General features: G+C 35.6%; 1 protein-coding gene across 1 annotated transcript in view; it reads right to left on the minus strand.

Moving 5' to 3' along the window:
* The window catches only part of LOC145688478 (EF-hand calcium-binding domain-containing protein 7-like), a 110962-nt gene that overhangs the window by 36958 nt on the left and 59763 nt on the right, over positions 1-14241 (minus strand). The window contains exons 6-8 of the mRNA XM_081762764.1: positions 12283-12534; positions 7284-7444; positions 6721-6854 (exon numbers count right to left, since the gene is read on the minus strand). Coding sequence (XP_081618890.1) covers positions 6721-6854; positions 7284-7444; positions 12283-12534 — 547 coding nt within the window. The remainder of the gene's footprint in view (positions 1-6720; positions 6855-7283; positions 7445-12282; positions 12535-14241) is intronic.

Here is a 14241-nt window from a genome sequence, read left to right on the forward strand (position 1 = left end):
GTTCAAATCCGCTACTTTTGGACTACAACCTTGATACTTTTTAATCTTCACATCTGGCAACACTGATAATAACATTCAATGATACCACCAGAAGTCCCTGTTCTTAAGTGGTAAGAACACAAAACTCAGACTGTATAACGAGAAATATTAAAAAAATGGGTTTTACCTGCTGTATCTTGAAGTGTGTCTGTCCTAAACCAGAGTGTTTAATGTAAAAAAAAAAAAAAACAGGAACGCGCACACTAGGAGTGGCCGAGTCCGAACTCTCTCAAAACATCGTTTTTTTTCATTTTTTTAGTAATAATAATAATAATAATAATATAATTGTGTTGTATCTGCGTTCACCCCGTCCGGACATCTTCAATCTATCAACTTTGGGTCCCCCTAATAAAAATTTCTATGGGTGGGCACCTGGTGTCGTGTAAACAGTAAATTTGTGTGTACTAATAGGGTGTCGTCATACGACAAAGGTTGCAAAGCAGTGGTTTAGAGAATTGCAGAATATCTAAGTTGAGGTTAAGACTCAACAAACTTTTACGATGATTGTATATATGCTTTAAATCTATGTTCATCGGTTTACAAAAGTTTTCTTCTCGTTTCAGTTAGGGGAGAATTCAAATAAGTTTTCACTCCAGAAATGTTAAGTTCAGTGGCTGGCAAGTGTGCCTTTGATGCATGTAATCCTGGGTTCGGTTCCCGGTGAGAGAGCAAGAAAAGTTAAATTTTACAATCATACACTTTCGTTTATCATCCGTCTCTTTTTAGCCTAAAGGAAATGTCCGTGGAACTATAAAAAAAAAAATAAATAAATAAAATAAAAAAAAATTTAAGGTATCTGAACCCATTGGGAGGAAAGGGTGGTGAAGAATTTTCCCCTGTACTTTTAAAAGGATTATGAGATTGGAAAGCTTGCCTTTCGGGCAAAATTTGATTAGAGTGCATCTTTTAAGATTATCGAAATCGAGCCCTTTGGAAGAGTTGGAAGAAAAGTATTTCATAAAACACGAGTGTATGGGTGGTGTAAGGTAAGTATCATTGTCTCAGCATATGGACCGCTTGGATGCCATGTGGTACAACTCTAAAATAGAGATATTTTACGAGAGAACTTTGAAGTTCAATATCTCGTGAAAAATTCACATTTCTTTTAGGGTTGCAACCAAAAACATAGATATCAACTTTATTTTCTAGTGCTGATGGTAAATAATATTGTTTTGATGCGATTTACTTAAGCTATTGAAGTTCAAAGTTCTCTCCTGGAATATTTCAATTTTAGAGTTACACCACTCGGGATACAAACGGTCCCTTCATAACTTTCACTTATGAGAACAGAATTTCTCCCTGGACTCCCTCTGAATTTATCTCTGGTTCTATCATTAATTCCACTAACTGTTTTCACACAGTATAATTTTGAAACTTGGGAGTCTAGTGTTATCTTTGAGTCTCCGTTTACAGACATAATAATGGTAACACGTTTCTCTATTGAACATCTTTTTTATCCCGTCTGATTTGAAAGGACTGATTTTAGCCTAAAAGCACAAGGTGCCTATAGTTTACACATATCAAATGTGCTGTCTTGTTTAAGAGAACCTGCCTTCGACCGCCTTTCTGAAAATCCGTGTATTATTATCCACAGACAGAATTCAATCAAAGGGAAATGTTCTTTAACCAGCTATGATATTTATTTCAAGTAAAGTACTAAAATGAGTTACATACGGTAAAAGACTTTCTTTTTTAGTTATCATTATTATTTATTTTAAAATGCTGAACTTACTTTTTAACATTAGCATCCATCTTCTTCGTGAGTTAGTGTAAGAAGCGATTCCCGACCAATTGTTTAATCACTGCTATCTCTGAGCACTGGGATAACACACACCCTACACGTCCTCTAGTCAATAACTTTGGAAAGAGATGAATTGACCACTTTTAATTTAGTTTTCTTTGCCACAGAAAGAATCTAATTCTTTGTAGTCACAAACATAAATAAGAAGAAGTACGAGTCTTTATTTCTTATGGGTCCAATCTCTATACTTACTCATGTTCGTGGCTATACAACACTGAGGTCAATTTATTCGCAAGTTAGTACTAAATAATTACCGGGAATGTATATATTTTTTGCAATGACTTAAAATATTCTGGAAATAACTCCGGAAACTTTCGAAACTGTGACTTAACTTGAACATATGCATGAAGTGGTTTATTACAAACAGGACAATAAGAACTGAGATAAGAGTAATCACAAATTAACCGGTTGGTAACACGTACAATACAAATGTTAGTTACAAAATCGGCTGTCTACACTTGTTCGCTGGTCGGGACATACTATATGAGATATAAACACCTAAAAAAGCATGTAGCTAGTTTGACAAATGTTTTTAAGAAACATGATATCTAACATCAGTTATAGAACTTTTGTATTTCTTGCAGTTTATTTCATCAATATAAAGCTTTCAAACACCGTAACTACTATCATATACTGTGTGCTATTAATATGCTACTCACTGAGTATAAGAAAAGCAGAGGAGTGTCCTTCCTGAACGGAGCATCCTCTCTGCTGAACGAAGTTAAGATAGTTCATTGTTTCGGTAAAGTCGAGAGCAATTCGAACGAAATGCGTATGTACGCATTCCATTTCCAAACAAACCAAGCAGTATCAGCAAATAACTATTAGTATATGAAATGCACCTGTTGAAATAAAGCAGAAGGCATCTTCGACTTACGAAGGTCGAAGGGACCTACAATACTAGTTTTCTTTAACGTTGAAGTGTTGCCTTTTGTTTTGACTACTTTACAAAACCCATTGGGATTGACGCATCTAGCCCTTAGTTCTGCTATTTCTTTTGCCAGCAGAATTGTTAAGCCAAAGTGTTAACCGAAAGACTTCAAAGGAAAAGCGTTCGAAAATTTAACTTTTGAAACGTCTCCTCAACTGAACTACAGCAATGCAAACAAGTCTTGCAAATGAACGAACCCTTCCACCTTTCATGAAAGAGAATTGACGTACTAAGAAAACTTTGTCGTGATGTGACACCTATCCTAAAGGAAAATCGAGAATACATATTATTTTTATCTTTTTCGAAAGATAATTTCTTTAAAATACAAAGACAATGATTAGAAATAGAAAGGAAGAGATTACACTGTGCAACAGTGAATTTTTTACAGAAATGTAAATGGTCATCCTTTATTGAATGGCGCTGAACACGAAACTGGCAATAAAAATGTGCTCCTGGCTAAAATTTCTAAGATTTACTTGTAATTACACAATTTACATGCTATATATAACGCTATAATAATGAAATTGTAAAGGTAAAAGTCGCCAAACTTTGAAATGATTACGTAAATAGCAATATCTGTCCCTTATAATTTTTTGGGCGCTGAACACGAAAAACACAATTAATACGTGTTCCGAATTCATATTTAGTACTAATTACACAATTTACATTTTGCATATAACGCTATGATAATAAAACTGTAAAAGTAAAAGTAACAAACATTAACATAATTACGGAAATAAAAATAGCTGTCTCTTATAAATGTTTGGACACTGAATATGAATATCGAAAATATAACGTCCTCCTGGCACACTATCGGTGTAATAGCACTCTTAACATTTTGCATATAGCGCTACAGGACAAGAACTGTATTGGTAAAAGTTACCTAAAGTATTTGTTTTAAACACGCCTTTTCTTTGCTTGTTTCTTGTGAGGAACATCTGGAGCATCTCTTGGAATCATCCAGCAGAAATCCGTTAACATTGAAACTGACCCCTTTCCTTTGTAATGTTGTTCCATCGCAGAAATGTTCTGATGAAATCGCTCCCCTTGCTCGTCACTGAAAGATCCAAATTCACTGGAAAGACATCAAGATGGGAATGGAGGAAGTGCATTTTGAGTGACATATTGCACCCAAGTTTATCGTAGGCAGATAGCAATTCTTCTACTAATTCTTTGTAATTTTCGGCTGAGTGGTTGCCCAAGAATCTGGTACAAGCACTGCGGAAATAATGCCATGCATGGAGCTCATCAGCACTGAGAATAGATTCAAACACCTCGTCTTGCAATAGCTTGCGTTTTTGCGGACCAATACATGCTCCCTGCTTATTATTTTTTTTCTGTACTTAGACGCGGAAACTTTTGGCACAAGTATGCCAATGCACGTTCATTCCTGTTCACGGCCTTCACAAATGCCTTCATCAGCCCAAGTTTGATGTGCAATGGTGGTAGCACAATGCTTTGTGAGTTCACGACAGGTACATTTGAAATTTTTTTTTTTTTTTTTTTCCGCCTGGCAACAAAGCTGTTCGTTGCGGCCATTCCTTTTGATGTAATGGACATTCTTTGCACGACTATCCCACTCACATATGTAACAACTGTACTTTGTATAGCCACCCTGTAGACCAAGCAAAATTGCGATCACCTTAAAATCACCACAAACTAACCACTTGTGTTCACGATATTTTATAACATCCAGAAGGAGTTCCAACATGGGATAACATTCTTTACCTAGAGGTGCATAAGCAACAGGGATTGATGCTGATATCTCCTTACTGTTGTACAGGAGCACAGCCTTAAGGTTTGTTTTGGAGGCGTCTATAAAGTCTCCAATCTTCTACTTTGTATGGAATCTTTAGTTTCTGCATCAAACCTGGAACATCATTGCAAAATACTAACTCATCGGTGCAGCAGAAATATTTTGCAAGATCTTTTTGACGATCGCGTAGAGTTGATACCCTAACTGTATCCTCCAGAAGGTTTCACTGCTGTAACCTAGATGCTAAGAGTACAGTTTTATTCTTTGGCAGTTCCAAATCTCTAATCAGGTCATGACGCTCCGCTTGTGTGAGTCGATGTGGTTCAGGATAGTTGGTTTTCGGCTCAAATGAAGGATTAGTGTCACTGGTATATGGAGCAGGTTCACCTTCACTTTCATTCTCTGTATCACCGTCGGAAGGTAGCCGGGGGAACGGGAACAGGCAATAATTCACCATGGGCCACTGGACGAATGTCAGATGGTATCACTGGGTATTCGATCTTCCTCTTCTTCTTCGTATTTATACCTTTCTTCAAGCAGGGTAGCATGCAAAAGTAGTAGTCTGTACTATGGTTTGTTGGTTCACGCCAAACAGCGGGCACAGCAAAGCGCATGGAAACGTTCTTCCCATGCATCCAGGCATTGAGAGTAGATGAACAACTCGTACAACAAACGTGGGAAGCCCATGATTTATCCTGGTCTCCAACACGACATCCAAAGTACAGTAAATATGCCCTTCGCACTGCAGTAGTCAATGGCCGCTTCCTGGAACCACAAATCACGTCCGCACATATATAGCATACACTGTCCACCAAATTTTTACAAACGCGGGGCATTGCTGCACTTCCCTTGAATCACTGACTCCTCGCAATGAAAATAATACGTACAACAGCGACAATGTCCTCCCTCACTACTTTCAAACTGCTGGTTCACCAGTAACACAAACAGTCTGCTAAACTACTGCTTGAAGCACGCCACGAATACGATTAGAGATGTTAACTGGAGCTTGCAACTTGCTAGGATGCAACTTGCAATCATTGCCTCACGTGACTCATGAGACGCTCGTACTAGCTGTTGATAACGTACAACGTTGCCAACTCGAATATGCACCAAATACTTGTCAAGAACGATACTTTGTACCGTGTATTCCTCGCCATGTAAACCACGGACAGTGGTGGAACGACATTTTGGGAGGGGTTTCTCCACAAGGGACTTTGTTTATTAGAAATCCTAGAATTTGAGGTGGGGGAGAAACGATGCTTATGAGCATAAGAAAGACTAACATATACTTCGTTTGGTTTTCAAGACATCCCGGAATTTTAAGGGGAGCTTTAGCCCAACATCCGTCCCGTACGTCCGCTACTGCCCACGGGGTGTTAGTAGCACACAAAGCCACGAGACCCATAGGAGAGGTAATTACAGTCTTTCTTATCATTTAGCATCGCTAGTGTCGTTTTATTTCTACGCTGCACTTACTTGGCGTTGTACAGCGCCACAGTTACCTCTGGTAGTGAAAATTGGAACTGATTTTGTTTTCTACACCAATCGTTTCTGCATTTCCCAAATATACTGCTACCAAGCTTGGTTGCGTTCTGTCGAGAGGTTACGTCTCCAGAGTTCTCTAAATAGCAATATTTATTTTATGATTACCTGGTACTTTGTTATTATACTCATTAAACAGTTTTTGTAATATATATATTCATTTATAATTTGCTTGGGTACTAAATTTTTCCACATGTTCTGTTTAAGAGTTCTGTTAAAACGTTCTACGATATGTTTTTTACGAAGACACGTGCTCAAAATGGAGGGCTCAACATTGAAAAATTCGCAAAATATAATCTCTTTATGACTTATGGTTCCTGAGATATGGCTCCTTTAATCTCCAGAAATCCGAACCTTTTTTGGCCAATATCTCGGGAACAATAAGAGTGACATGAAAAATTCCATCACTTCTTTCACACAGCTTTTGATACTCTATCGAATGGAGGGATCAAAATTGAAAATTCGCAAACAAAAGACACATACAAGTATAAGGAATTCAGCAACGAACTCTTTTAAGTTCCTTGAAAATAGGTTGTACACAGACCTTAACAAAAACATCAAAAAGTAATATATACGTAAAATTACATCGCTATTTATACATTGGTTTTACAATAGCATATTTTGAATTAATTTTGTATTTCATTTGCTTACCTTCAACAACTTGCCACTCATCATCCTGTACTTCTTCTCCAGATGTACGCCAGTTAAAAAGATTAAATTCCTGCCTACTTAGAAGCCCATTATCATCCAAGTCTACTTGATGGTAAATTTTTTCAAGCACTTCTCTGAAATGGAAAGATGAAACTTTACACAATAACTGTTATACTTTTATTCACTCTCACTGAATGTTGGTTGATAAGTAAGATTTAAATATTTGTACTACCGAGAAATATTTTGAATATAAATAAATAAATAACATGGATATTTGAGACTACCTAACGATTACAACGACTTGAAAAAAAAATGGTTACTGTAGTATGTTATAATTCACAAAGTTCTAAAGTTGTATGCTTTCTACATGCTATGAAATCACAGTATATACAATAAAATTTGCACAAGAACGATAGACAGTTTTGCTGAAAATTTTATCCAGCCTCTACTTCTAAGCAAACTGGTGAAATCACCAGAGTGATTGAGAGATGTATGTTTGTATTTTAGGCAAATTCGTTTCTCTGGATAAGCTTTGTTATATTCAGAAATACAGCAATAATTACCTAAACGCATGTGACAGCACAAGGCGATTTTGCTCATCTGACTCGACTAGCTGGTACTCGTAAGTTAGGTTTGAAGTCCTTTGTTTAAAGTGACAACCAGAAGTAAACGGTATCAGACGATATCTCCCAGCTGGAACTTCTTGTAGTATGTGGTAAGTGCCCTAAGAGAAGATGCTAAACATAAACACTGAAAATATTTAAAATAACAGCAACAAATATAAGTAATCAAAAATAAATAGAGAAAGAAAAGATATAAAAGCATGTAACCATACACAGCTAAGAATGTTTGACTTGGGACCCGTCACATTTAAAACAATGTATTTTTATTCTTAAGTTGGTTATTTGTAGAAATTTAGAAGCTTTGTACAACTAACAGTAGCTCATCGTTCAAAATTATATTCTTGTTAATAGGTCGTAGGTGAGTTGACAAATTAGAGTAGCATGTTCTTTGTCTTACAGAAAATTACATAGTGCAGCAATTCACACTGCTGGAGTTGTTGATACGCAGTTACATGAACATTGCGATGCACCACAAACTTTCCATAACCCACCAAATTTCGAGATCTCAACTTCATTGGCTGATTCTGAAACTCAGATTCCGAAATAAATATCCTCCTTTATCGTCACTGGCCAATATTCAGTAACATTGAAATGATGAGGTTCAGTTAATCTAATGCGATCTTTTACACAAAATTCTTCTTTAGTCCAAAGGATAAATAACGAACTTTCTATTTCTCGGTCGCCTGAGGCATCACCTGTCTTACTGCTCTTAATTTTCGTAAAAATCGTTCATTTTCACCATATTGGATTTGGTAAATTTCGAGTGCCGCCACATAGGTCGGTCATTTGGGACGACTGAGTTTTATCAACTTATTCTTCAATTGTTCATATGTGAGGTTATCCAAATGATTGTGTGTCTTTGAAGTACTAAGTCTAAAACAACGTCCTGTAAATACATGGCAAGTAACTCTTTCCTTTTCTCTGCAGTCCAAGACTGAAATAATGTCAGAAGATGAAATAACATAAAGAAATGATCAGGATCTTTGGTAATGTGTCCGGAATATTTCGTTAAACGCGGGATGTTAAATAATGGTCTAAAACCTGTTTGGTCATTTTTATTGTATTATCTATATAAGTATTTTTGCCTGATCTAGTGGGTGACATAAAGCTCTAACATTTATATGTTTTAAGAGAAAAGAAACAAAAAGCACAGTCTATTGGACATACCTAATACTTTCTAAGTCCATTTTTTGGTTAATAAAAAGAAAGATCGGTAGGGGAGTGTCTAATTCAATAAGTGCGGATTTATTCTGACGCTTCTATCATGTAAAGTTACCTTGATAAGGTAGTAGGTAGATCAATTGAGCATACGGGATTGGATTGTCTCCCACAACCTCTTTATTATAAAATTCCTGTTATATATAACACAAAGCCACTATAAGTGTGGTCCTAAAACCAATACAAAGTTCTCTATATAGTTTGGGTAAATAGGTGTTCTTAGGCCGAGAAAACCAAAGAGCTCCAGGTAAGCTAGGTGGAGTGGTTTAGAAATTCTCAGTGCTCTAGGCAAGCTAAGCGGGCAGGAAAACCACAGAGCTCCGTGTTTTATCTTTCTTTGATATTTCCCGTACAAGGGAAGAAAGAAAGCGTGAAGAAAATGGTCAGGGTCACAATTGTTAAAATAAGTTTGCCATATCTCGAATCCCCTTAAGGTTAAAGACATAAAATTAGACTTTTCATTTAGAATAATTAAAGATATGTCTCAACGATTTTTTTGTTTCTTTTAGAAGGGAAGAAAACAGGATGGGAGCAGCAAATGTTATAAAAAGATGACCATATATCGAAACCCCGTAAGATTAGAGAAATGCTAGTATATTAGGGATATGAGAAGTGCGAAACTGTAGGCTGAGCAAATGCGAGGGTCTAGGGGTGTAGTCTACAATTAGTGGAAGGCTAGTCTTTCTTAAAAACTTAAAAGCAGAAAAGATGAAAAAAATCTTTAACTGGGCACTATTACATGATAATATAAGTGCACGATCTTCAAAAATGAGTCGCAATTGGAATAGGTTGCAAGTAACTGTAATATTTTTTACATTAAAGAAAATGAAAATGTCTCTCAATTATATTCTCTACTATAAGATGATGATGATGCATGGCATATGCAAGTGAACGATAAGATAATGAAAGTGGATGAAACTCATTTTTGTACGAATGACAATACAGGTGTATGACTATCAATAGTTTTCGCACACGTCAACAAATTCAATACTCTCTAATTTACAAGTAGATGTATGTCAGTGTTTAGGAGAAATAAAACAACAATACATACAAACGGTTCATATTTTTCTGGTACAGTAGATAAAGTAACAATAGAAAATCTTTTCCAGCAGAATATGAACTATCAAATGCATTAGATTGGCAATGAACAATATATTGTAGCGTCATAAACATTCGTTACTGATGATTTTCTAGAAAACTGCGCATGATAATTTACCTTTAAGTATGTCACTTTGTTCACCTCAAAGTGATATATCGTTTGATATGCTGTATAGTTGGACAATATCATAGTGAAAGAAAAATGAATATTTAAGAATAGATCATACTTTTGTGCTATATTACATTAACTATACTGTATATTGTAACGTTTTCTGTCTTTTAGGGTAGAGCTAAAAGACGGTACATGGGAGTCTGAACTTCCTCATCACCTTTTAATATAAAAGCTTTCCTCTTGAATACAAAATACTACAAATAAATACAAGTTCCTCTAATTATCTGCAGGTTTGTTGATGAAGTTCAAAGAAGCCCAATGACCAGGCCTCTTAGGGCATATTGGGCAGATGCCTCTCAATGACCGTACGTCTTAGAAAGGTAGAAAGAGCTCAACGACCAGGCGTCTTAGAGAGTTGGTGGGTTGATTAATCAGGCGAGATTGATGTTTTCTGTGGTGTGCTCTCCTCTTTTATCCTAAAATACCAGCTACCTTCGTTGATCTCCATCATTTGCCGACTGTTGGCGATAGCGGACGATGTCCTCTTCGTGGATGTCGTCTTTGGGGTGTTTTATTTGTAGCACGTGGTATAGAAACACATGGTTACATCCAGCATGGTGTGAAAACACGTAGAACCTTACAATATTGTCAGCTTGCTACTATCATAATGAAATTATTGACTAGTGTACACTCCATCATCGTTTTCAATTTAACATACAGCATACGTACTTAGATTTACGAAAAAGAAACAACTTTTATTGATTTTCTTGAAAACTATGCATGAGGATTTATACTTACTCATATCATTTTGTTGGGCTCAACGAAATTTATTGACTCTCATATGTTTCACATTTATTCTTTTTTTTTTATTTATTTATTTTGATAAATGTTGTAGAATATCCAGGACTTTCTGTGTAATTGTTTTATGAATACGCGATTTTCTTTTGCTTTTAAATGTACCAAATAGTTCGAAGCCTAATATTTATTTATGTTCAACTGAGTTACTCTGCAGATAGTTCTAATAATTTTGAGTACTTTGTAATTATTCAAAATGGTGGATATTATGTAATTCTATCTACATACATTACGGAATTCTTATTACTCTGTAAATTTTTATCCATGGTTTCTAGTTTTGGAAAAGATACGCGAACATTGGTGAAAAAACCGAATGTGGCAAGATGCTACGGTAGGACGTTCGTAACTGTTAGGAGGACGAGAATACATAAAATACACATAGAATACATAAAATATAACTATAAACAATCTGTTCGAGTAAAATTATCAATTATTATTAGCAACGAATAAAATGCTTATTAATGTCATTTCGTTTTTGTCGATTTTCTTGGAGAATACGCATCAGAACTTACCCTTGAACATGACATTCGGTTATTCTGCACACCGAATCTATATCTTATCTTTAGACGATATTTTAGTTAAAAAGAAATTAAATTTTAAATGTTAATTATAATTTCGAGCTATATCTCATTAACTGTACCACGCACTTTCGTGTTGGTAGTACCATAATGATATGAGCCTATGCTTCACTTTAGTCTTACCTTAACAGACGGCGTGATTTTCGTTCAGCATCAATTTTTAGGTTTACAAGATAATTTGTTTTAATCAATTTTTTCGCAAACTACGCATGAGCTTTTACTCTGACGCATATCATATTGTTCTACTTAATGAAATTTATCGATTGCTATGTGTTTGATTTTTAGACTTTTTTTATTTTCGTTAAAGGCTATTAATATTGTAGAAAACTTATTTTAAAGGAATTACTTCGTATAATCGATCTTGAACAGGAAATTCTTCCTATAGTCATCGCAAAAATAAGAATTTAACAAAAAGGTGTCCTTTTCTGAACTGCTTTCCAAGGAATAGACAAAGCTAAACGCAGTTGTACTTGATATTATATTCCAGGAGATCGCCAGTTTTTCTCGATTATATAAAATCTTGCAACCACTCGTTTGATTTGGTTTGAGTTTTAGCGGACCTACAGCTTATCGTGTCTCCCACACCAAAGGCGCGTACGCTAACCAGATAGCCAAGACAGAGCCCAATTACAACTTGTTCTAAAGTTATTGCGCAAACAATATGTTTGGGGTAACTATGCGCTTTTGTATGTAATTGCCATGTGTTCACCAAATCTTTATTAACAGCACAACTCTTCCTCTTCTGAACAGTAGTGGGGTATTGACTCCACGGCGAATATATTTTGAAGTTCCAAGAAACACAGGGAACTATTAATGTCTAACACAGAAAACAAAAATGTCTCAGTAACCGTTGTCTAACATATAATACGTTTAGACAACATTTTTAATTTGGTATGACACGTATAGCAAGTGAATCAACAAAATATTTTCTATCAACCAAATTCTTATTGATCTCTAAAATTTAACAATTTTATAATTATATTTAAAAAAAAAATACTTATTTTATAACACCCTTTCCTCAAAATTAAAAAAAAAAAAAGAAAAGAAAAGAAACTACTGATACTGCTCATAAACTTACCTCTGAACAGCGTAGATCAGAGAAACATACTACTGATCTATGCCCCGCATCATGATCCTTTGTTATGAGGGCAGGAGTATCAATTCGTGGTGGCAAAGGAGTATCATTTCGTACTATGGCATGAGATTCAATGTCTGATGAGGGAAAGTCAGTGTTCAAAGGTCCAATAGTCACATATAACACAGTCGGCTGAGGAATCTCAAGGATAAACTGATGACCAATAATGGCACCACCTTCGAAGAAGAAGCAACCCTAAAAAAAAATTACATATTCAATTGGACCGTGATATTTCATAAAAATAAATTACACTTGTTAACCACTTTTGTCTTGTGAGCTATAAGATATCACGATAAATGTAAATGGACAATGACAGAGTAATGGATGGAACGATAACAGATTGGAAAAAAAAAAAGTGTGTCGGGAAAACCAACAGATGTGGTATGGAGTAAAGAATTTCAGATAGCCTGAGATCGAACGGGAGTACTGTAAAAAAAGAAACGACAATTTACTTTTCCAATACTTATCTCATACCTTGGCTCTTTCCATTGCTTCATGAAACCCACTGTACTGGATGAAATAACGAAATTAATATACAGCGTATCCATAAAAATACTATTATACTTTCAAATGGTATTAGGTCGCCATGGATAATCGTATTTAAGTGAAGTTGGTCACATTTGAAAGAAAAACTCAAAATATTTTTTACTGTGCCTCATAGACATTGAATGAGAACCCCATGAGTGGCGATACAGACATCAAAACGATATCCCCATTCACACACACGCTCCAACATATCTGATGAATGGACTGGATGGCAGCATTAATACAAACTTGCCACGATCCACAAAATCAGAGTACCACTTCAAAATTGATGTGTGTAGGAGACTGATGTTGAAACCTTCGCCTAAAAACACGATGAACCTGCACCAGACTCTGCAACTTGTTCTTGTGGGATCTCCATAACTCCTTAAAACTTGTGCTTTAATAACAACGAAAGAAAATAAATTTACGTTAGCACATTACGGCATAACAGTACAGAAACATAAACGCTTCCCAAGTGACCAACAGCAGAAACAGCAACTGCCTGCTAAATATCCAACAATGAACCAATATCGACTAATCACAAAGTAAATACGAGTGAATTTACTTTTTCTGTGTTTGATAACGTCCATTATTGACATTGTTGTCCATTGTTGGCAAATATTTGAGTTTTCCTTTCAAATGTGACCAATTTCATTTAAATATGATTATCCAAACAGATGTAATACCACTTTAAAATATGATAGTATTTTTATGGACACGATGTATATAGAATCTATTACTTAAATCATTTGTGTTTCGTGAAAAAAAGAAAAAAAACGTACATTATCCAAATTATCTACAATCGTTTCGAAGTATCTCAGGTTTTTTTTGGGGCTGGTGTCAGGAAGAAAGCAGTATAAAGCTACCAGGCAAAAGCACGAAGACAAAGGGAAATCCTACAAATTAAATTCATTCCTTTCTCGTCTTTGTGATGTGCACCTGAATCCTTATTCTTCAGAAACGGCTGCATTATCGTTTATTTACGTATTGCATCTTGCACTTAGGGTGATTATAAATGATTCATCGGGTTTGAAAAGGTTATATTAAGAAATGTGTATCATATATAACGAATCATACAGGAAAATATACAGAGATTGTCCAAGTTTCTTACATACTGTTACAAATGTTCGATATGGCTTCCTTTCGTCACATGATACACATCTATGTGGTAATCTAGTTCGCCCTACACGCATCATACCATATCCCTTTGTAAATGAAGCTATAGTATGATTCTAGGGCTAATACTAAATTGCGGTTGTTTCCACCAGTGAAAGAGAATTCTAATAACTTTATATCTGAACTTGATCGGACACCGTCCTATTGGCACATTGAAGTGCCTTGCTACATAAACAAAGGACTCCCACGCCGATGGATTGG

The sequence above is a fragment of the Thermobia domestica genome, chromosome 6, assembly GCF_964235325.1.
Source record: "Thermobia domestica chromosome 6, izTheDome1.hap1.1, whole genome shotgun sequence".
NCBI lineage: Eukaryota > Metazoa > Arthropoda > Insecta > Zygentoma > Lepismatidae > Thermobia > Thermobia domestica.